Source organism: Balearica regulorum, chromosome 1 (genome assembly GCF_011004875.1).
Source record: "Balearica regulorum gibbericeps isolate bBalReg1 chromosome 1, bBalReg1.pri, whole genome shotgun sequence".
Classification (NCBI taxonomy): domain Eukaryota; kingdom Metazoa; phylum Chordata; class Aves; order Gruiformes; family Gruidae; genus Balearica; species Balearica regulorum.
This window is the reverse complement of record NC_046184.1, coordinates 86,897,396-86,921,564: the sequence shown is the minus strand read 5'-3', so window position 1 is coordinate 86,921,564 and position 24,169 is coordinate 86,897,396. Positions and strand designations below refer to the sequence as shown.

Here is a 24,169-nt window from a genome sequence, read left to right as displayed (position 1 = left end):
ATTTGTGCTGAAAACAGCATTGGTAACACAGGGATGTTTTAGTTACTGCTGAGCAGTGCTTACACAGAGCCAAGGCCTTTTCTGCTTCTCACACGGCCTCACCAGCGAGCAGGCGGGTGGTGCACAAGGAGTTGGGAGGGGGCACAGCTGGGACAGCTGACCCCAACTGACCAAAGGGATATTCCATACCGTATGATGTCATGCTCAGCTAGAGGGAATGCTGGCTGGGGGGCTGCTGCCTGGGGACTGGCTGGGCATCAGTCGGTTGGTGGTGAGCAAGTGTTTTCATTTGCATCACTTGCCTTTCTTGGGTTTTATTTCTCTCTCTTTGTTATTTTCTGTTTCATTACTAATTATTATTATTTTTTTCTCCAATTATTAAACTGTCTTTATCTCAACCCGTGAATTTTCTTGCTTTTACCTTTCTGATTCTCTTCCCCCCATCCTGCTAGGGCAGGGAGTGAACGAGCGGCTCTGTGGTGCTCAGCTGCCAGCTGGAGTTAAACCATGACAGTCCTTTTTGGCACCCAACATGGGGCACGAAAGGTTTGAGATAATAACAGATTGACCAGAGCATATTGGAAGGGATTTATACCTATTAACAGTTGCGGGTCACAATATTGATTCGTCTGTTCTGGATATTAGTTAACTGGATCTGTGCCATGCTCTTTTTTTTTTGCTGTATGTCTTAAAGATTGGTGTTGGCTTTTGCAGTTTGCTGTGCTCTGTAGCGATTAGTGATGCTTTGCCTGGGAGATTTGTTATTAAAACACTGACCTTGAGCTTAATCTGGTATTTGGGCTCTGTACCCAATCTGGTATTTGGGTTCAGGTACCATCTCATGGAGACAATTAACAATTATACTACTTTTTCTGAGAGGATTTTTGTGGAGGAAATACAGAATGACACCTGCGCTACCTTCTGTGATGTTTTCTCCCTTGTTACAATAACTTCTCAGTATCTTGAATATTGCTTCAGTTTTGTCTATGGTTAACAAGCAATTTAGAAATATGACCCAGGCTCCACGAAAGCATGGTCATGGGTGGCACAGCATGTGGGAGAATACAGGCAGGTACCTAGAGAACTTCGTACCTTCAATGGTTTGGAACTTCACTCCTGAACAACGACTTGAGGGAGTGAATAGAATATTTGAAAGGAAAATGCTGTGGCTATTCCAAAGAGGCACAACTTACTGCACTGTGCTGGGCCCTGGCCAGTATCTGCCAAACACTGCTTGATATTAGGCAGGACCCTCAGGGAGAAGAGAGGGAAAACAGAGCGACAGACAATATGGCTAATTACTATGGAGTAAGTAAGTGGGTTGCACTGATAATGCAACCTAGCAACAGGCTCGAATGGGAAACCCCAGTCACTCAGGAATTCTGGAACTGATCACGGACTGGCCAGAAGCCAAAGATTTCAGAATGTCACAAGAAGAGGAGGTGAGGCATGCTGAAGAAGCCCCAGCATATCATAAACTAACAGAAGATGAGAAGCCATACGCCCTGTTCACTGATGGGTCCTGTCACGTTGTGGGAAAGCATCAGAGGTGGAAGGCTGCTCTATGGGGTCCTACACAACAAGTTACAGAAACTGCTGAAGGAGAAGGTGAATCGAGCCAGTTTGCAGAGGTGAAAGCCATCCAGCTGGCTTTAGACATTGCTGAGCAAGAAAAGTGGCAGATGCTCTACCATGGATGGTGGGAAATGCCCTGTGGGGATGGTTGCAGCAATGGGAGCAGAGCAACTGGCAGCACAGAGGCAAACCCATCTGGGCTGCCGAATTATGGCAAGATAGTGCTGCTCGGTGAGAACCTGGTTGTAAAAGTACGTCACGTAGATGCTCACATACCCAAGAGTCAGGCCACTGGAGAACATTGGAACAATGAGCAGGTGGACCAGGCTGCTAGAATTGAAGTGGCTCAGGTGGATCTGGATTGGGAAAGTAAGGGTGAGCTATTTATAGCTTGATGGGCCCATGACACATCAGGACATTTAGGAAGAGATGCAACATACAAATGGGCTTGTGATCAAGGGGTGGACTTGACTATTGATGACATTGCACAGTTTATCCATGAATGTCAAACGTGCGCCATAATCAAGAAAGCTAAGCGGCTAAAGGCTTTTTGGTATAGAGGACAGTGGCTGAAACATCAATATTGGGAAACCTGGCAGATTGATTATATCACAATCCCACAAACCTGCCATGGCAAGTATCATGTGCTTACAGTGGGGGAAGTGACTACTGGATGGGTGGAAACACACTGTGACCCATGCCACTGCCTGGAACACTATCCTGGAGCTGCACTGCTCACCTTTTCAGGCTTAAAAAATAGTATGAAGCATAAGACCTGTGCTTCCCTCGTTGCCTCCCATCTTCCAGTCTTCAGGTCCCAAGGAGGTTTCAAGTGGGAGGTTTCATATTGTGATTAGTAATTTAGCATTTCCATCCTTGATTTCTGCTAGGTACCATCTGGCTCCAGCAATTTCTTAATCTTCACTTTGTCTGTTTGAAACATAAACTCATTCACAATTACTTTGATTTGAGGCATATCTTCTGCATTTTCTCCTGTATGAAAACTTCCCCCCATTTCTTCCTAGTGAACAGCAATGTAGAATGGCTTCATTGTCTCTGAGATTTGCTTTATCACCAGCTGGCCATGCAGAGTGAATCATTTTTGATGAAGTACTAGTTTTGATTTCTTCAGCTAGTTCTCCTCAAACTCTTTTTTAGCCTCCTTAATTAGGATTTTGCTTTTAATCTGCCTGACTACACTATTCATTTCATTTTATTGGTTTGGATACAATAGGCATCTTTTTGAAAAATGCCTTCTTACTGCTAATAAACTTGCTTACTTGGCTGTTTATGTGTGCTGGCCTCCTTTAATACATTCTCTGGCCTTTCTCAATAGGTCATACGCAGCGGTGTTATGCTTCCAGTCTGGTGTTCTTCAGAAGTTTCCATGCTGCTTGTTAGGATTTCTCTTTGCTGACCTTTCTAGCTTCCTTTTAACAAGCTTCCTCATTTCTGCATAGCTTTTCTTGAAGCTGAGGACAATGGCAGTGGTGTACTTGGTCTGTGGTGCTCCTGTAGAGCTGGTGAAGCTGAGTCCTCTGTGGTCACTGTCACGGAGTGGAGCTTCCACTGGAAGGGCTCAAGCCACAAGGTCGAGGACTGCCTTTGCTCCTGTGGGCTCTCTAACTAGCTGCTCCATGGAATAATTGCTGACAGAGCCCAAAAATGTCATCTCTGTTTCATGTCCTGGCATGACATTTGTCAATCTACAGGAGGGCAGTTGACATCTCTGTTTTTCCTGCCTCTCTGATCTCTTTCAGCTTATTGAATTCAAGGCATTTTGCTATCCTGGGTCAGTAACATTATCTGTTATAACTATATTCTTCCTATTTATGCCTGGAAATTCAACCTGTATAGACTTCGTGTTACTTACTTTTTGAGTTGATGAGCTTGTAAATTCGATTTGATGCTGAGCTTTCAATAAGGAGGAGCACTGCTCTGCCTCTGGCACAGTTTATCTTTACTGTATATTTTATATCCTGGTTTCAGTGTCCCATTGACTGCCTTCCTCTCCCCAAGTTTCCAATATGCCTGGTGTATTAGTGTCTGTGTTTTGGATCAGACATTCTGGTTCCTTATCTTATTTTTTAGATTTCAAACATTGTGTAGAAGTGAGTGCACCACTACTTTGGTTCTTTTACTGGCACCTTGTGTAAAACCCAGTATGTTCATTTCCCTTTCCCTGCTGGATTACTTGCACCTTCTGGATCGTGCTTTCCTTCAGGATTCAGAACTTTCCCATTTTTTTTCCTCATAAGGGTACTCATGCTGAGCCTGGGCTTTTCCACACCTGTCAGCTTTCCTCAACTACTTGGGTTTTTTTAGCTGGTAAGGGAATACTTTCATTTCAAAATGACCGTCTAGGGCCTTAATTTTGCTAAGAATGTCTGAGAATGTTTTCAATTTGCTGCAAGACCAAGAAATATCATAATAGAGAGTTAGATATGTTGGATGTTTTCAAATCAGCTGGACTTGATGAAATTCCTGCTAGAACAGTGGGAGGATTGTCTGAAGCAATGCCAGAACTATTAGCTGTTATCTTTGCAGAATCACGGGATACAGAGATAAATGTGTTGTCTCTCACTATTTTTTAAAATAATGATGGGGCAGGGGAAGCAATCACTGAGCGTCCAGAAGTTAACTATGAGGTGAGTGGCAACCAGTATGGATTTATCAAGAACAAATCATACCAAACCAATATCTAATATGTTTCTGCAATAGGACTTGTGGATAGGGAAGAACAGCAGAAAGATGTATCTTAAATTTAATCAGGATTTGAACATTATCTCATATGAGCTTCTCAGAAGCAAGCTAAAGAAACATTGACTATGTGCAATTTTTAGCAAGTGAGTGCAATATTGGTTAAAAAATATATTCAGAGTGTAGTTCTTGATAGTTCACTGTTAGCCTGAGGTCTCTATTGCTAGCTTTTTAATTAATCAAATGGATGACAGAATAGAGAATATATTTATTATATTTTCATATTACTGGAACTGGGAGGGGTTGCAATTACTTTAGATGACCTTGACAAACTGGAGAAATAGTCTGGAAAAGCTAGGATGCAGTTGCATTAGGACAAGTATCTTCTGCCTTTAGCTATTAATCACCAGCTGTGCATGAGCTAGAGGAGCACTGCAGGGAGGAATGCGGAGGCTGCAGTGTGTCCCAAGCTGAAAACTGCATGCAATGCTGCTGCAAAACAGAGAAACCTCTCAGCAGAGGGTTGTTGCAGATTGGTATGCAAACAGGGTCATGCTGCTTCAGCTCAACTGCTTCCCTGCTGTCTTAGACTTAGACTTAGTGTCAGCCAGAGGACTACCTCGGAAGTGGGTCAAACTTCAGATCGTTGGGACCGGGGCAGTGCTCTGATCCCATTCTGTGGCCTCACAAGAGCAGGTCCTCTGCTTTTGTGAGAGGACTCAAGCTGTACTGAGAGTCTAGGCATTAGCAACAATAGACAAGCCAACTTCCAAGGCACTAGTATGGTTTTACTTTCCTGAAGGCATCAGTTCTGGTATTCCAGAGTCCTAGGCTCAGATCAAATATTAATTCAGTATCAAGTGCAAAAGGAACCCCTCAGTTGTGGTTTTGAGTCTGCATTCTTATTCAAACTAAGTCACAAAAATCTCCTTTATTTTCTGCCCTTCCATCACCACAAAATCTCAAGGCTGAGATGGATCTTTCAGGATAACAGACTGCTCTTGACACTGTTGTTCAAAGGCCTCCTTTATATCATACATCATATCAGGTTTTCTCTGTCTCTGTTTCACCAGGGAGACATCCTGGATGTATTAGGGTGTCTCTGTTGTGTATTTGGGATGGAGTCTTTTTATGACATCTATTTTCTCTCAACAATTTTAGCAAAAAATGATAGTTCTTTGCTAGGTGGTTAATCTCTGGGGTTTGAGACTTCTATTGTCCTTAGCCTGACACTTATCCTAGTTGGAAAAGAGATGAGACTACTTATTTGTCTGGAAGAGATGAACAGAAAAGTTTGGCTCCTTTCTTTAACTCATGATGGAATGGCACATCTGAAGAGATGATTGAGGAACATACTGCTGAGTAATGAACTCAAAAATACTCTTCTGTCGTCACAGCTGAATAAACAGGAATATTAGCATATTCTTTCTGCTCTGTTCCAGGGCAGAAGAGGACTCAGCTGAAGGATCATGTCCAGTTTCTGGTGCTTTAATTAAGGGAGGATGTGGAACAGCTGGAGAGTCAGAGGACAGGATTGGGAATGGCCACAAGTCTAGAAAACATGGGTCATGAGGAAAGGCCGAAGAAATTTGCATAGCTTGATTTAAAAAAGAGACAATGGAGGGGTTGACCCAGCAATGCTCTTTAAATATTTTAAAGATAGACATAAAGGGAATGGGAGTGAATCTTCTTCTGTGTCGTCTATAGGTGGATAATAGCTTAAATTATGGGGAGATCCAGGTGAAACAGCTGTAAATCTTCCTTGTGTTGAGAGCAGTAAATCAATGAAACTGGACGTCTCTGGAGGATGTGGAATGTCCATGAATGGAGACGAGCGCAGGTATAGCCAATCGTGATTTTGGGAAGAGGAGTGGAATAGATGGCCTCTCTGGCCTCCTCTCAGCCCTGCTTTTCTATTCTTCTATGACGGTTATGCAATGGCAGATAAAGACTTAGCCGTCACTGATTCTCAAATGGAGGTCAGATAGCAGCATCACTCCCACTGCAGATTGAAGTTGCCAGGACTTTGCTCAGCTTATAAACTGGAAATGAGACATCAAGACCAGAGTGCTCTTCATCTCAGGTAGGTGCAGCTCCCAGGTATCTCTTGTGTCCATTTTTATTGTGCTCTGGGGATTTGAGTGAGCTACTTCTTTCACTGCCAGTGCCATGGTACTTTAAAAAACAAGAAGGAAGAGAAAGGCTGGATGTCTACACAAGCCTAGCTAGCCTATTAGGCCAGATAAGGTTATGGACAAAACAATCTGTAGCCAACCCTGCATAAGGGCGTACCATGATTTATATCATATCCAGCTGCCTCTGACTCCCTGGCTTTAAGAGGGACAGCCGCCCATGGAATTCAAAGGGAAGACTCAAAGCTGAGTAATGCCTGAGTTCCTCTGCTGCTCCACCTTCTGTGAGCTCAGTGTCTTTGGAAGCAGTTTTGGCAGTAGCTAGTGAGGACCAAAGGATGGTCTGGGAAACACAGCATCTACAGCCCTTCTTCCCTGACTCTTTTCTTGCTCACTTCACACCCTTACTGCTATTTTGTGTACATATTGCAGGTTGTACTTATTTATGCTATTTGCTTGATGGTAGTCTTAGATATATGTCTGAGATGAGCAGTGCTGTATGTTTTCATACTGAGAATAGACAGTCATTGTCCTCCCTCCTTCAGCATTTCCTAGCAATAATTAAATTACTCTGGAACTGCTCTCTGAAATTTTTTTTTTATGGTTCTGTGCTCAGTCTGTGACAGTGCTTGTGTGTTCCCTCCCTGCTACCTGCAGACTATGACTCCTCACATGATGGCAAGTGAGTCTCCTACATCAAACCCTGATGTGATCTTTCCTCCCACCCTATTGGCTTGGTTCCAACATTGCTGTTGAAGAGGCCAGTCAGAGTCTGTGACTCCAGTATCTTTATGAAGAGGGGTAATCTGGTGAAAAGACTGCATCATCTCTCTTTGGTGCCACAAAGCACTCTAGATCTTCTTCACTTAAAGAAATGCATGGGAGCAGACTTCCACAGTAGGACCTGGGAGCATGCTCCTGGTTACTCCCAGTTTTTCTGGTGGAGAAAAAAATGAAGAAAAAGGGTAAGGATGAGGTGGAAGAAGGGATACTACAAAAACTCAGGTTACTGAGAGAATCTAGACATGTAGGAAGATTCAGACCAATGGATGGCAGTGTACGTTGTGCTCCACCCATAAGCTGCCATATCCAGGGAGACCAAGATGGATGTGGTTCGGGAGAGGTGTAGACTCCCTGTGGTGGGTTGACCCAGGCTGGAGGCCAGGTGCCCTCCAAAGCTGGTCTATCACTCCCCTCCTCAGCTGCACAGGAGAGAGAAAATATAACGAAAGGCTCGTGGGTAGAGATAAGGTCAGGGAGAGATCACTCGCCAGTTACTGTCATGGGCAAAACAGACTCGACTGGAAAATTAATCTAATTTATTAGCAATCAAATCAGAGTGAAGTAATGAGAAAGAAAACCAAATCTTTAAAACACCTTTCCCCCCCCCCATTCTTCCCAGGCTCAACTTCACTCCTGATTTCTCTACCTCCTTCCCCCAGTGGTGTGGGGGGACAGGGAATGCGGGCTGTGGTCAGTTCATTGCATATTGTCCCTGCTGCTCCTTCCTCCTCAGGGGGAGGACTCCTCACACTCTTCCTCTGCTCCAGTGTGTGGTTCCTCCCATGGGAGACAGTCCTCCACCAACTTCTCCAATGTCAGTCCTTCCCACGGGCTGCAGTTCTTCATGAACTGTTCTGGTGTGGGTCCCTTCCACAGGGTGCAATCCTTCATGACCAGATTGCTCCACTGTGGGTCCCCTATGGGGTCACAAGTCCTGCCAACAAATCTGCTCCTGTGTGGGCTCCTCTCTCCATGGGGCCACAGATCCTGCCAGGAGCCTGCTCCAGCGTGGGCTTCCCACAGCGTCACAGCCTCCTTTGGGTGTATCCACCTGCTCCAGCGTGGGGTCCTCCAGAGGCTGCAGGTGGAATCTCTACTCCCCATCATCCTCCATGGGCTGCAGAGGGACAGCCTGCTTCACCATGGTCTTCTCCAGGGGCTGCAGGGCAATCTCTGCTCCAGTGCCTGGAGCACCTCCTCCCCCTCCTTCACTGACCTTGCCACATAAACCCTATACACTCCCCTACACCAAGGAAGTTGTCAGCTGGAAGGTCGTGCCATGTCTTGGGTTGGGATGAAGTTGGAAATACAAACTATGATTTGGAAAGTATACTGTGCTTGATTCTCTTCCCCTTGTGAGAGGACAGAATGGATCCCTGCACCTTGCAAGGGAAAAGGGTTGTTGTTTTTCTGACCCGAACACTCTAGAGAAAAAAGAAGAGATTCCACATACAGGGCCATAGTGGCAGTGTGAGGCAACTGGGATAGGACTCCATGAGGTGCGGTTTTCCAACACATCTATGAATTTGGATTGTCTTCTTTCAGGCAACCTAAGTCCACTAGCTCTTGCAGAGCCCAGTGAAGAAAGAATGATTTTGGGAAGAGAAACAGAACCAGTGCTGTACATAGCAACAAAGTCATCTCTATTTTACAGCCAAGGGCGCAGTGCACAGAGGTTAGAACCAGTGTGGTGGTAATCTCAAGAACAGCTCTGAATGCTCACAGTCTGGAAGCAGGGAGGCTGTGCTGACACAGCCTTACTAGCAATTAACTGGCTGTGGATTGCTAGCCTTGGCATTTCTTTCCAAACCCAATCTAATTTCGCATCCTGCGATTTCACTGTGCCCTGTTGTCACTGGTTCAGCAGATCTTTGCTTGGTGCTCTCTGATGCACGCTAGTTAAATCTGATCTGCTCCATACCCTTTCTGTCATGCTGATGCAGATGCCGAAGTGAGATGCAGCTACCTTATGGGAAGACTCGGAGTTAGGTGATGTACTGGCACATTAGGTAAGCCAGAAAGAAAGGCTCAGAAATTACTTTTTACCACATGTGACAGTACACAGGAGATGTGAGACTTTATATGGTTGGACTTCCAGACACACTGTACAGAGCCCTGCCGCATGAGCTAGCAGAGTCATCTGCTAGCAGGAAACACTTTTCCTTTTTGAGAATCTAAAACTGGGGGTAGATGAGATACATTTTCCCACAGGGCTTTCTAGCTATTTGCTGTTCCATACAGTAGTGCTGAGAATAAATCAATCTCTCTTCTGGGTTTTGGAGGCAGAGGTGGTTACAGAAAGAACAGCCAGATATTTGGTAGTCTCCTAGAACTCTTTCTGCCCAGTGTGTCACAGGCTGTCCCCTTCTGCTTCTTCCCCAAATTTGTCCCTTTGTCTTGATTCTTCTGCCCCCCTGAAGTCCTGTCACCCTGCCATGTCCCTGTCCTGTTTTACTCCCATCTGATCTGTCCCTGACCTTGTTGCCTCTGCCCCATCCCATCCTGTCACCAGGCACTGTCCTGCAGCTCCTCTTCTGGGCCATTATTTTTCTCTTCCTCCTCCCCTCCAGTGCTGCTTAAGGCTGAATCCAAGCATAGGTGGCATGGGGGATGGGAGATTGGGGGTCAGCCAGCTCTCTGCTCTTGTATTTGGGGCTTTCTGAGTTCCTTTGGCCATGGCCAGAAGCATCCTCTGCACTAGGCAAATCTTCAGTAAAGATAACATCTGGATTTCACACAAGCTGTGCTGAGCATGTGCAAACACAGAGCAGTGATTTACAGCTAGGTCAGATCTGGCTGGATTTTCATATGGCCAGCAAGTACAGGCTGATCCCCCCAGGGATCAGCCTCTGCTAATTTCAAGCCCCTGCATGAAGCACTGAACTGCAGTGAAACCACTGTAAGACATTTTCAGCATGGGCCAACCACCGTATTTTTCACTAACCTCATTCTTGGAAGTTACCAACTGGCTTTCAGTGAAATGTTCCCAAAAAAAATCAGCCCAAAACAGAGACCAAGGATGGAAAATTTCAGCCTAGAATGATTAAAATATGGCAAAATTAAAAGCAACTGAAAACTGGATCTTATAATCGAAAGTGTTAGGCAATGTTAAATATAAGATTTGTTGCCGTCTCCACCCATAATAGAGGGATGGCTATTTAAATATTTGATTTTGGGAAAACTTTCTTGCATGACTGGCATGCAAGGAAAAAGCCTTTTCCTTCCAAACATGGGGCATATGCCCAAGACAGACATCTGATAAGGAAAACCAGTGGTGACTGTATGCAAACTATTATGTGATCTGAGTTATTTACATTGCTTAGGGTTCACCAGATTCTTCACCGAAGTGTTGTAAAGTCCCAGACTGAAACCACCGCTAGTGGATGCATCAGTGATATAGATGTCAGCTTGACCCACAGCAATTTGCCATCTGTGAAAAGCAAACAAATGTAACCAACTGGAGTAATGAGCATTGTGATTGTAACAGGAACTCGAGCACAGATTTAAACAGGATCTTTGGGTTTGGACTCACGAACATTTGACTATGTTAGTATTGAAAAGTAAGCAACTGCAAAACCCCAGCTGTGCAAATCTGTGCAAAAATGAAGCTTTGGCTGTTGACTGCTTGGCACTCTACCTGCAAGGCTGGACCAGATGTGTGAGTATTTCCTATATTATTTTCTTCACTTCTCAAAAGAAGGCAACAAGGTTTCCAGCAAAGTTTTTAGAGAGTCTTTTAAATCTTTTATTGTACACCAATGAAAGAGCGCCAGAACTTTAAAACTTGTCCACTTTTTTTCAAGTATATAGCAGGAGCTCCAATAAAAAGTATTATCTCTGTGGCAAATTTTGATTTCTTTAGAACTTTAGAGCTTCACAGCTAAATCAGAAGTCTAAGTAGTATCAGAGAAAACACTACTTATGGGACAAAAAGTCATTGCTATTTTGAATTGAGTCCATTGCTGAAGGAAGAGAATGTATCTAGATGCAAAGTACAGTCTCTTAAAAGCCACAGCACAAAAGCAGAGATTTTCTTCCCCCTCTCCTGATCCAAAGTACAGGCAATTTTTAATTCATGTAAAATTATGATAACCATGAAACCATAAACTTCATGGTTTGGTGAGCTGGCTGCAATGTGCATCCCTAAAGTAGGAGTGTACTGAGATCAGCATAATGAGAAATACGACAGAGGATACTGCAAATAACTTGTAGGCTGAAGTGAAGATCAGGCCAGATCAGATGTAGCTACATTTACTGCTATGCTGTGCCCCAGAAAATGTTAAGAATAAAACACAGGGAATGAAGATTTCCAAACGTATTAGCAGGCACTCTTGTGATGTGATCGTATCAGTTCTAAGGCCACAGTGCCTGGCAGGCCATCAAGGACTGATTTCTTTTCTGGTTGTTGTTACCAACATAGATTGATATATATGACCCAAAGCTGACATCTAGCGGAGGCAGAATGAGTGCAGGATTTTCCCTCCCTTCCCAAAGGATGCACTCCGTTGTGTGCAGACAGAGATGGCACTTTGCTCTTCTCTTCAGAAGTGACCTGAAAGCTGTCTGCTGAACGGGTTGTCCTGGGCAGGAAAACGAACCAAGCTCAGCTCACAGGCTCTCTGGCTAAGTGTGCACACCTTGTCTTGTTTGTGACACACGTATCCATAGCCAGATGCCAGAAGCTAGCTTCACAGTGCTGTTGGCAGATAATGAGCTCTGAAGGCTGAATTTAAAAAAGTTTCAGAAGACAATGGTATAGATGATCACGCCTGGTAGAGTTTGGGCAACGTCTTGTGAATATATTTAAGAGAAGAATAGATGTTCACCACAGCTGCACAGTTGGTGTCAGCGACCTAGGATTTCTACTGTCAGGAAGGCCATATCTGCAGTCCTGGATCAGACCAGCCTCTTGGACACCAGGTCCCAACGTTGCAGCTCTGTTCAGCTTCCAGCTCTTCCCCATTCGTTCGGCTCACTTACTGCCCCAGAGGGACTGCTTGGGCTGGGAGGGCAACATTACTGGTAAAAGTTTGGGAATGTTTTCACAAGTTTCTGCCTCATCCTCTGCACCTGGTATCACATGTTTATGATATCTCAATTTTTAGTTAGTAAAAATCAAAGTTTCAAGCTCTCTTGCTTGCATGGAAAAATTGAAAACATGAACCCTAAAGACTTAAAAAACCAAAAGACAAGTAAAACTGTCCAGTGTTTACTTTTCATGTCTCACAACTTTAAGTTAATATCATAAATCTGTTGGCACCTCAGTCCTGATTTGTAATGCTTAGCAGGGGAGACAGAGGGAAGAACAGAGAAGTCCCACCAGCTCCAAGCACAGAAAAGAGAGAGGACCAGTGGTCCTCCTGGGAGATGGCTGCGGAGGGGGGAGCCAAAGGAGGGAATCTGCAAGCCCAGTGGGACAGCAACCAGATCATGAGAGCACTCATAGCCCTTTAAAAATGGCAGAAAACAAAAGATACTTTACTTGTTCATATACAGTAGGAAGCAAAAAACATCTCCGACATGGTGGTGAAGATCCAAGGCTCTGTAGCTGTGGGCTGTAACAAATCACACTGTCTGGGGATCACCATTTTGGTGGGATTTGTAGTACATTCAGCAGCAAGTTACCAACAGTTTAGCTATTCAGTCAAAACCCCTGAAATACTGCTGCTTCCCTACATGAATGCACGGCCTTCAGCCACTGCCGAAGAGCACAGCTCCAGTGCTGTGTCCCAAGCAATCACACTGCTGACAAGGTGATGCATGGTTTTGGAAGGAACTTTTAATCACCTGATAGCAAAACAAAGTTAGTGTTATACAAACAGTACAAAGTTTACTGCAGGATTGAGCTTTAATCTCTCGTGGTTGCTTATTGACTCCAGAAAAACCAGCAGCTACTCAGTGAGAACTCCTCTACATCCTGTTTGCAGGCGAACCTGAAGGAGAGGATTTCTCCTCCTGCAGCTCTCCCTGAAAACCAAAGTAAGTCTGAGCTGAGGTCCGAATTGGGACACAATGAGGACTGGGCCTGGGTTGTTTAAAATTCCCATTTATTCTGCCATGAGAGGACTTGGTTTATCTTTTTGTGCTTCCTGGCTTTGACCTTTCTAACAGTTGGAAAAGCAGAAGTCGTGATACATGGTTTATGGTATATTGCAATGTATGATATATGAAGACTTGTGCTATCAATCAGCAGTGCTTGATGTCTTGAAGGCATACAGAGAGGGCTTGGGATACTTTTACCACCTGCTACCTAATGCCTGTCAGAGGAGACAAAACAACACTGAAGAAATCAGTCACATTTCTTCTTCATCTTCCAATGAGTTCCTCATCTTGGGCTCTTTCCTAGCAGACAATTACGAGTCCTAATTTTCAAGTGCATATACAGGCACCTCTGAGTCAGTGAGACTTATCCATGTCTGCAGTTTGACAGGTTGGATCTGTTTACATACCCTATGTTTTATCTGTGTCAGAAGTGTACAACATTAGACACATGGGACTGGATTTGGTGAAGCTTGCAACCCCTGCTAATCTGCTGTGAGAGGCTAATCCTGAAAGCCAGGATATTTACTTCTTCCTATACATTTTTAGAAAAATTAGACCCAAACCACAGCTGGTTTAAAACTTCATGTTTTCATATATCTTGCAAAATGCCTATTTTAATCAGAGCTGCGGAAGTAACTGCAACAAATGATTTAGCAAATTGATTTTGTCTGTGTTTTGTACATGTTTCCTTGCACATGGGCATGGCTTGCTAAAACATTAATTTCCATAGCTTTTAGTCCCGGTTAGTTCAAAAGCATGTAAGTGCTGGCGTTTGCTAGGCAGCATTTATGTTGGTTTGATTAGATATCTGGGTCACACAACGTCACTTCTGTTCCCTGAAAGATTGAGGGTAGTTCTTAGAATCATGTTTCATGTTGTGGAATTTGCTTTTTGCCAGTGTGTTCTTATAGTTTCTCCAAATTTTGTATGTGCCTTCTTTAGCATGTATCAGTGCTGCAGTATGTAATGCAAACACCCAGAAGATATTTGTTACAAAAGAGAAATGAAGATCTGTAGAAAATAATTTGGTTTGCCGCAGTGCTGGCCTCGACAGTGACTTGCACTCAGAGTCTGGACATAGTTTTACAATGCGTTCATGCTGGAGCAGGTTAGATGTAGATTCCGTATTTACTTGCTTCCAGATTTTATAAGCTTGAATTTAGTCACTGCACTCCGTAACTAATTGTTCAGTCAGTGAGCCGTCCTAAGGGGTAATCCAGTAAATGATGTTTTGGGACAACCTTTGAGGAGAATTAGTGGAACAAATAACTCAGCTAGTTTTAAGATGGAATTCATGACAGAATTACACAATTGCTGTGTCTTAAAATAGCAGAGGACCTAAAATGTCCTCTTCAGGCTTCTGTTTAAGACAGAATAAGGAGAGGCACAGAGATGCAAGCTTCTCCCTACTCTTATGGCTGCATCTGCAAGTTTTACTCATACTAGAGGCGAGGACGAATGGCAAGATAGACTGAGACAACCTCCCAGCAACTCTTTTACAGGACAGATGGGTCCACGGTTTGCATTAAGTGACATTAGAGCCCCTGGAAGAGAGAATGACATTTCAGGGATCTAATTTCCACTCCATGTTATTCTTTTCTTCAGGGTTCCCAGAGCCTCTCTCAGCAATGGCTATGGTGTGTCTTTCAGACTTCGAAGCTTATGCTAAAAAGTATTTACCCAAGATTGCTTGGGATTTTTTTGCAGCTGGAGCAGATGACTGTAGCACTCGAGATGAAAACATCCTGGCATATAAAAGGTAATGTGAGGAGGAATGAGAGGTGTCATACCGGAAGTTTTTAAATTATGTTTTTGTGCAAGTCTTTGGACTTCACAAGAAAAGATTCCTTACACCTTGCCCTTTCAAGGTGGTCCCCAAGCAAAATGCACTTACCTGAATGACATACGCTGTATGCTCTGATGCTAGCCTGAGTATGACACAGATTGTATGACGCATAAGGGATGCTGAGGGTCCAGGGAAATGGTAGGGTAGGGTAGGGTAGGGTATGACATGACAGGAAAGGGCGTGAGTGGCTATAATAGAATGAGATGCAATAGGGAACATGTGGTGAACAGCAGGAAACCTACATGTAAGTAGTATGGGACTTGGAGAACATGCTGGGGCAAGCACAATGTAGAGTGAGGACAGACAGACAGACGAATGGTGGAGTGGAAGGCAGCGACCTGGGACTGGGCTGCATGTAGAAGAAATCTGTGGGATGGACAGTGGGAGCACAAGAGCCGGTGAGCTGAGGTGGGAAATGCAGAAACGCATTTCCCAGAAAGCAGGAGTATGGGATTAATGAAAAGTGGAAGTGGCTGAACTGGTGGCTGAATTGACCTCTAAACAGAAAGGACAAAGAGCCTTTGTTATACGCTGTTTTCTTTATTGGCTCAGATTCCTGCATTGCAATAGGTAAATGAAGACCTGGTTTCCATGAGACTTCAGAAAAGCCACTGAAGAGCTACCATCCAGAAGGGTTTTTTTGCCTTACAGAATTCATTTCCGGCCACGTATGCTGCAGGATGTGTCCATGATGGACATTAGGACTAAGCTCCTGGGGACTGAAATCAGCTTTCCTGTAGGAATCGCCCCTACTGGCTTCCACCAGCTAGCATGGCCTGATGGAGAGAAAAGCACAGCCAGAGGTACTCTCCTGCTTTGTTGCTGTGTAGCAAAAAGGAGCTTGTGGAAAATCCTCAAGAAGCTGTTAGGATGACTTGAATTGTGACTGAGCAAAATCTTCAGGCTTAAAGGGGCAAACTCCTTTCCCACTTTCTGACACCCCTTTTTGTGAATTATCCACTTGGGTCTGGTGACACAGAGCGTGTGGGAAGCAATATAGAGATTGCTCTACTTCTCCAGCTACTACTAGTACAAGATCAGCCCAGTGGAGGCTGCTACAAACTTAAGACAGAGACTGTAGACACATTTCTGTCTTACACCAAGGACCACTCAGGTCCTCAGTGCTGTGGGCTCTAGATAGGAAATAAAAGTGGTGGACAGGACTCAGCCTGTAAATTCCTTGTTACTAGTAAGAACAGTGTCTCCCTTGGAGGAAAGCATAACCTCTCTTTCCAAATCCTGTGGTGGATTTGCAGAGCTGATCCTTCTTCTTTTCCTGTGTGTGTTTCTGTGTGCACTGAGTGCAATTAACAGAGCATTCCTGTGAGGACATAGTCATAAAGTTCATGCTTTTTAAAAAAAAAATAGTTGCGAAATGAAAGTGTCACTTGGTAAATTACCTCTCCCTTTCCTGATTTCTTAACCATGGTCCTACAACAGTGCACAGTAAACATAGCCATTTTTAACTCCAGGGGCATATTTGCCAATTGGTAGAGGGCAGTGTTTGGTAGAATACAAGTAAAACAGGAGTTCAGGTGCTCTCTACAAACTGCATATAAAAAATTTTTTACCTGGTGTCTGCCAGGACTGTTCAAATGCCCTTGATTCTGATTATTTTCCAATACCTCCCAAAGCAGCCAAAGCAATGAACACCTGTTACATTGCCAGCACGTACTCCACCTGCACGCTGGAGGAGATCTCTGCAGCCGCCCCCGGCGGGCTCCGCTGGTTCCAGCTCTACATCCACCGCAACAGGGCGGTTTCCCAGCAGCTGGTCCAACGAGCAGTGGCCTCGGGTTTCCAGGGCCTTGTCCTCACCGCAGATCTGCCCTACACCGGCAAAAGACGCGATGATGTCCGCAATGGTTTCCGCCTTCCTCCCCACATGAAATTGAAGAACTTGGAAGGAGCCTTTGAGGTTTGTAAAATGAGCCCATCCTTTCATTTGCTGCGCTGGCATGTACCACATAAGACAAAAACCACTGGGTAACTGTTGTTTTGGCATCTGCTGTACTCAGGGTGTATCTTCGCCCCTTCTAGTTGTGCAGCGTCCTGGCTTGACCTCCTGCCAGCCTGGGTTCTGGCTTCAAAATCCCAGCCCAACTTCCTTAGAGACACTGATCTCCATTGCCATTATAATTATGCTCCTCCAGAGACATATGCTTTCCAGAGCTGATGAACATGTCTGTTAGTAAGTTTAATTAATCTCTTCTAGGGCAGGGAAAGACTCCAAGGGGCCTCTACATTGTTACAGCTCAGATGAGGTTTTCTTCCATCCTATGGCTATAGGGAGATGACCGTTCTGAGTATGGACTGCCACCCAACAGCTTGGATCCTTCGGTCACTTGGAATGATATCTACTGGCTGCGAAGCCTGACCCACCTGCCCATCATCATCAAAGGCATCTTGACGAAAGAAGATGCAGAGCTGGCAGTGAGACATAGAGTTCAGGGAATTATTGTGTCCAATCATGGTGGAAGGCAACTGGATGGAGGACCTGCAACGGTAAGTGAGAAAATGGATGTCCCGTGAGTGTTTATCGTACGCACATTTGCTCTAACCTGGGCATCTCTGTGCTTGCCTTTGTATATATGCTTCTGGTGGACTTGTGTGTTTGTTGCATGGCTGTGGATGTGTGCAGAGGTACGTTAGCTTTAAACTGGTAAGATGCATGCCTTGGCATGGGCTACCCACCCAAGTATTTTCTCAGCACTGAACCCACATTACTGCAGATAAACTACTGGCTCAAATTAATAAAAGTTTTCTGCCTATGTCTTCATTAGCTGGTGCAGCGCACACATATTCTTATGCACTGCAGCAAAAATAAAACAAAGCTCTGGAACCAAAAATCTACAAATGAGAGCATAATGTATTCTCATTGTTCACATCTGCCAAAACATGCACAAACAATGCAGCTAGATTTAGTGAGAGGTCTGCTTGCGTATTTATGGGCTCAAGTCTAAACAGGAATTTATTGACTTTCATGAGCCAGAAAAAGGATAACTTATCTGGAGAAAAATTCCCCCACTTTTTAATCTGTACAAAGAAATTGTGGGTTGTTCAGATGTTTTGTGTATTTCAGTGCTTTAATTTGGCTTCTGTCAATTTTTCCAATTGTTCTTATTTTACAGTTCTGTATTGCATAGTATCTTGCAGACTTTGTTTTCTCTGTTTTCCTCTGTAAAATAAAAATAGGCACTAGGGAATTATCTTCTCTTCTCTCTTCTCTTCTCTTCTCTTCTCTTCTCTTCTCTTCTCTTCTCTTCTCTTCTCTTCTCTTCTCTTCTCTTCTCTTCTCTTCTCTTCTCTTCTCTTCTTTCTCTTCTCTTCTCTTCTCTTCTCTTCTCTTCTCTTCTCTTCTCTTCTCTTCTCTTCTCTTCTCTTCTCTTCTCTTCTCTTCTCTTCTCTTCTCTTCTCTTCTCTTCTTTCTCTTCTCTTTTCTCTCCTCTCCTCTCCTCTCCTCTCCTCTCCTCTCCTCTCCTCTCCTCTCCTCTCCTCTCCTCTCCTCTCCTCTCCTCTCCTCTCCTCTCCTCTCCTCTCCTCTCCTCTCCTCTCCTCTCCTCTCCTCTCCATGTCAAGACTGAGAATAATGAATTAAAAAACTATCTAAATGCTAAAGACATAATAACGGAAATGGCATCCACATTAATTTGCTCTTCTACCTTAGAAGCTTCTTTCCATACACAGCCAAACCAGTAGATACCTAGTGCAGCTCTGCTCCTCCTCTGGTACCAAGCCTGGCAGCAGAAGCTATTGTCATTGCTCTTGGTCAGCTACTCCTGGAAAATTTCAGCTGGAAAGTTTTCAGCTTGAAATTCTGTAAAAAATATGACCAATTGGAAAAATCTACTTAAGCAATCTTAATTATAGCTTCTCTACCTAAAAAAAAAAAAAAGCAGCAAAAGAGTATAAGATACTGCAGAAAAGAGACCTTTGGTTTTGCTGTCAAGGAGAGTTAATTAGGTCTAGTGCAATGTCCTGCTGCTGGTTATACTGCCCGAGCCAGCATCTCTGCGTGGCACTGCCCTGCGCTACCAGCCTGGTACCGGGCTGTGCTCTGCAGAAAAGACCTGAGGGAGTCAGGAGGCTTAGACTGGAGGAAACGATACATTGATTGTACTACGTAGCAAACGAAATCCTTCACAGATGCGGTAAGGGGTTTGAAGAGGCTATCGATAGGTGGTCACCAGGATTAGGTTGAAATGTAAGATCAAGCAATTTGGACAGTAGCAGGGAGAAGTTTGACATCAGCCTTTTTTACAAACATTTGTATAATTCATTCATTATCTCTAATGAAAGTAAGATATTAATGACAATTATTTCCATTGAAATTTATTTTAAAAATCTTTCAGAAGGCAAGTGAAAATGTTACTTTTTCATTTATCAGAAGTGCTAACAAAGAATATCAGTATAACCAAAGCACTGGAAGATGGAATTAACTATCTGGCAAACAGAACAGGGAGCTGCACTTCATTCTGCAGCATTTGGTGCCGAGCTATTTGTGATGCATTGTACATTTCATTTCAAGAAGGTATGCTATTAAAGCATTGCATCCCTGCCTGTCTCTTTGGAGGATCTCCTCTTTCTCTTGGAATCAAAAGCTGACCCCAAGGTGAGAGTGGCTGCTTCTTTGCAGATCGATGCTCTGGTTGAGGTTGTGGAGGCAGTACAAGGCAGAGTTGAAGTTTATTTAGATGGTGGAATACGAAAAGGAAGCGACGTATTAAAAGCACTGGCACTGGGAGCAAAATGCGTCTTTATTGGAAGACCAGCTTTATGGGGTCTGGCTTACAAGGTGAGTAAGGAGCTTTGAGTTTGTATGTCTACTTCTCATACTCTCCAACACTCTGCTGTTATTTAAAAGTTATAGAGACAGTTTGCACCAGTGAAGGATCTTAACCTTTTTGTTTGTTTGTTTTGCTGAATTGTAAGTGGGAACATCCCAAATTGAATCAAAAGCAGACATTTTCTGTGATTTAAAAATACCACTGAATTTTATGACTTCAGATATGATTTTAAAGCTGATAACATTGTTTTGTGGGACCTGATTTCTTGGTGTTGTAATTTGGTGCTAAAATACTGTAGGAGTCAGGACCATCAGTGCTTTTGAAAATTGGAGGTAGGGTTATATGCCACTAAGATGAGTCTGACAATTTTATTTGCTGTCAGCTTACTTGGAAACAGTATATGGGTTTGATAAAGTAGTTTCATAGTGGTGTTATGAATTCTTCAGAAATTGTCCTAGTTTCAGCTGAGAGGGTTAATTTTCTTCATAGTAGCTAGTATGGGGATATGTTTTGGATTTGTGCTGGAAACAGTGTTGATAATATAGAGATGTATTTCTTATATGGATCTATTGTTGAGCAGTGCTTACACAGAGCCAAGGCCTTTTCTGCTTCTCGCACTGCCCTGCCAGCGGGATGGCTGCGTGGTGCTCAGCTGCCGGCTGGGGTAAAACCACAACAGAAATACATATAGAACTCCATCCACAGATGTCTCAAACATTTTGGACAAAACTGAGCACAACTGTGTCCTGTAGGTGCCTGAGTGTGCCACTACTATCTCCGTTCTAGCTTTGGTGCTTCTTAACTACTAGCATATTTCTATGATCTAGAGTAATGAATTAGGCCTCTAATGCGGAAGGTTAGCATAATATAATTAAAATTAAAATTTAATTGTACCAGTTATTTGCTTTACTAAATTTTTGCTTTTTAGCCTCTGGATTGGAGCTTTCAAGCTTTTCTCTAAAAGAAAAAAAAAAATAAAAAATTTATGGTCTAGAAATATTTACTATCTTTTAAATAAGGCTCCTGTCCAGTTGTGTGATTGCTGTTTATCAGGGAGTGTAGTGACAGGACAAGGGGTAATGGGTTTAAACTAAAAGAGGGTAGATTAGATATCAGGAAGAAATTCTTCCCTGTGAGGGTGGTGAGGCACTGGAACAGGTTGCCCAGAGAGGTTGTGGATGCTCCATCCCTGGAAGTGTTCAAGGCCAGGCTGGATGGGGCTTTGGGCAACGTGGTCTAGTGGAGGGTGTCCCTGCCCATGGCAGGGGGGTTGGAACTAGGTGGGCTTTAAGGTCCCTTCCAACCCAAACCATTCTGTGATTCTATGAAACAGAGAAAAGGGCCTAACATGAAAAGGGTGTTGCTGTGTGTTGCCTGCATTTTTTCCACAATGCAAACAGAAAGGAGATGGGATTTTTTGAGTTCAGCTGTGCTTTGGTATTATATTCCGTAGATGTGTCTCAGTGGCATTACGCTAGCATACAAGAGAAGAAGGGCATGAACAAGCACTGACATTGTCTGCACCCAAAGCATTCTTTATTGCAAGAAATAAAAATAAAATTTAGAAGAAAAAAGAAAAAAATCCTCCAATATTTTACAGTAACATCAAAATCATATGTACATTTTACTGGATTTTGAGCTTCTTGGTGCCGCTTGCTCAGAGGGAAACACACAGTGTGTACTATTTTTAAAGATTCAGGCCAGTATCTGAGTAAGCTAAGGTTTTAAAGCTGTACCATATATAAAACTCTCGTTACTTCATAACATACTGTCAGCATTTGTAAGGCTTGACATTTTAAAACAAGCGGATTGGTGGAGACTAACTGAAAGCTAAGAAAAAAAACAGCTAGAAAATGTCAGAAGTGAAAAACAGCTTTGTTTTCTTTCCCTATTCAGATATATCACAAAAAGAAAAGCATCTAAATTAATCTGTGATGAACTGAGCACATCCATCATATCATTTTAATCATTCATCTGTATGAAAGACTGGAATTGGCACAGACTTAAGGGAATGTCCCAGCTCTCACAGTGCAAGCATCCCATGGCATTGCTCTGTGCCAGTGCTCCTTTTACCCTGACTGCTTTCTTTGTTGGAGCAGGGTGAAGAAGGCCTTCAAGAAGTTTTGAGGATTTTGCAGGATGAGTTTCATTTGTCGATGGCGTTAGCTGGTAAGCATTTTGCATGTTGTTTGTAACTGGTGATACAGAGGTTTCTGCATGCAAGCCATCTAAATTCAGAAGTCTGATGGATGGGTCACAAAAAAGGGAATCCATGTGAGCTGTGCTGGTTCCAGTTGCTATATTCAAGGTGATTCTTCGTTTCCTGTGAAACCACTTGGCATTTCAGGTGCCATAGTAATGAATTTTGCGTGGAGGAAGTGGGTTAAAGCAGCTTTCTGACCCAATTAAAGAGATGCAAAACTGCTAAGCAGAGCTCAGCAAAACCTGGAATTTCCGTTCTGCTGGGAATTGCAGCATATGTTTTTCAGTATTTAATTTAATAATTGTCAGGGTAAAATGCAACAATTTTTTTTGCTGCATGAAAAATTTGGAAAAAATGGATGCAGAATTTTTCTCCGTGTATCAGAGAATACAGTCTGTTGGTGCACGTTCAAATCTCTGCATCCCACATGCATTAAAAGACTCCATGTCTCCTCCAAGCTTTTACTGTTGTTCCTCATTCTGCATTTCTCACTTCCACTCCTAGCTATACCTGCCATGTTTGACCCTCTCACTGAAGAGCAAATTTGCACAGCCCAGTGCAAACTCCAGTTTCACACATGAGCAAGTACGACATGCAGATCCCGTGCAGAAGTATTCAGACATCAGCAAAGGGTCTTATCCCACTTCAAATCATGTTTTAAAGATTTTCATGCTCTAGCGACCATGAACTGAAGTGGATAGCAATGCTGACTGGGAGACTGGAACCGAAATCCCATTGGGCACTTCTTCATAGACTGGTTTTTTGGGTTACTTTTTCAACTAGTAAAGATTCCTACAAGGGGTTTTTTTTTTTTTCCCCCAGGAGGCTCTCACACTTCTTTACATGCAAAAGGGCACTCAACTTGGCAAGAGTAGCATGTTGGGACCTTTTTGGCAGGGCTGTGAAATTCCACCCAGATTTGACCAAATGATACGGCAATGCAAATCTCCACCTCTGGTCACTTGACACACAGAAGTCACTGTGTGTTTTCTGTCTACCTTTCACGTCTGGCTGGATCAGATGGCTCTCTGCTCAGCTTGTTATAAAGATCCTTTTTTTTTTTACCTTGTTTCTAACTCTTCTTGTGTGGGAAGCCTGGTGCCTAACCTCAAGGCTGAAGATGGTGCCTAACCTCAAGGCTGAAGAAGCCATTGAGGAGTAGGGCTCCCGTGAGTGAGCTGTTGAAGTACCAGCCTATCCCCACATGGCTCATACAAGCCAAGATCATGAGTCAGAGTTGGGGGGAGGGGGCTTCCAAATTTCATCCACAGACCCTTCTCTCTCACTGACATGTTTTATTTCTCTATTTATTTCAGGCTGTGCCAGTGTCTCAGAGATTGGCCGACACCTAGTTCAGTTCTCAAAGCTGTGAACAGCCTCCTGCAACGCGCACCCAACAGAGGCAGCTCACACCAAGGTCCCAACCAGACTGAAGAGAGAAAAAGGAGGTGCAAATGTTGAATGTGCAAAAAGTATCTGATAAGGCCTTCAGGAAACTCCTGAGGAAATTAGGAAAAGCTTCATGTTAGCAAAGGCCATTCTCTGCTTTTATTGAGACCAATGAGTTCTTTAACGCTTTGGGTAATTGTTATTTGCCTAAATACATTTACTTCATACTGCCTGTTCCGTGACATTACCTCTGTTGGGCCTTACTCCCAAGCTCTGTTACATCAGGCAGCCAGACCTGGAAAACTATGTATGTCCCTTGCTTCTTCCACTTGCTTATCTTACCAAGTCTGACTGCAACTCAAGCTGCACACTTTTCCTGCTCCGGGGCAGTAAGTGTTGTGGCTGTATTTTCCCTAGCTTGGGCTTTTCTGGATGTATTCACAGGAGATAGAGAAACAAGATGCATCAGTTAACAGCCACCCCAGCTACCCTTTATGGTGATGGTGGGGTTCTTGTCCACTTCTTCTATATGCAGAGAAATGAAATCACAAGTGACCAAAGCAACACCCTGCGCTCCCCAAAGAGAGGACCTCTTGCTTCACTACACAGGTAATTTGCACTGCAAATTCATCCAAGCAGTGGTCAGGACCTATGCATTTTCAGAGCACAGCACAAGTTTGTGGCAGTGCATAAATAACTCACCTGGTGCCCT

At 43.7% G+C, this 24,169-nt stretch overlaps 1 protein-coding gene across 6 annotated transcripts in view; it reads left to right on the top strand.

Annotated features, from left to right (window-relative positions):
* HAO2 (hydroxyacid oxidase 2) overlaps positions 1–23,687 on the top strand; it is a 48,419-nt gene extending 24,732 nt beyond the window's left edge. Inside the window, exons 1-8 of one of the 6 annotated variants that reach the window (XM_010310137.2) lie at positions 13,046–13,169; positions 14,838–14,991; positions 15,730–15,881; positions 16,713–16,996; positions 17,368–17,583; positions 19,715–19,873; positions 21,965–22,034; positions 23,385–23,687. In XM_010310137.2, coding sequence (XP_010308439.2) covers positions 14,861–14,991; positions 15,730–15,881; positions 16,713–16,996; positions 17,368–17,583; positions 19,715–19,873; positions 21,965–22,034; positions 23,385–23,440 — 1,068 coding nt within the window. In that variant the 5' untranslated portion in view covers positions 13,046–13,169; positions 14,838–14,860 and the 3' untranslated portion in view covers positions 23,441–23,687. Of the gene's footprint in view, positions 1–13,045; positions 13,170–14,837; positions 14,992–15,630; positions 15,882–16,712; positions 16,997–17,367; positions 17,584–19,714; positions 19,874–21,964; positions 22,035–23,384 lie in introns of those variants that run through there. The other 5 variants (XM_075764176.1, XM_075764158.1, XM_075764197.1 and 2 more) reach the window with 5 other exon arrangements.
* Positions 23,688–24,169: the final 482 nt, after the last annotated feature.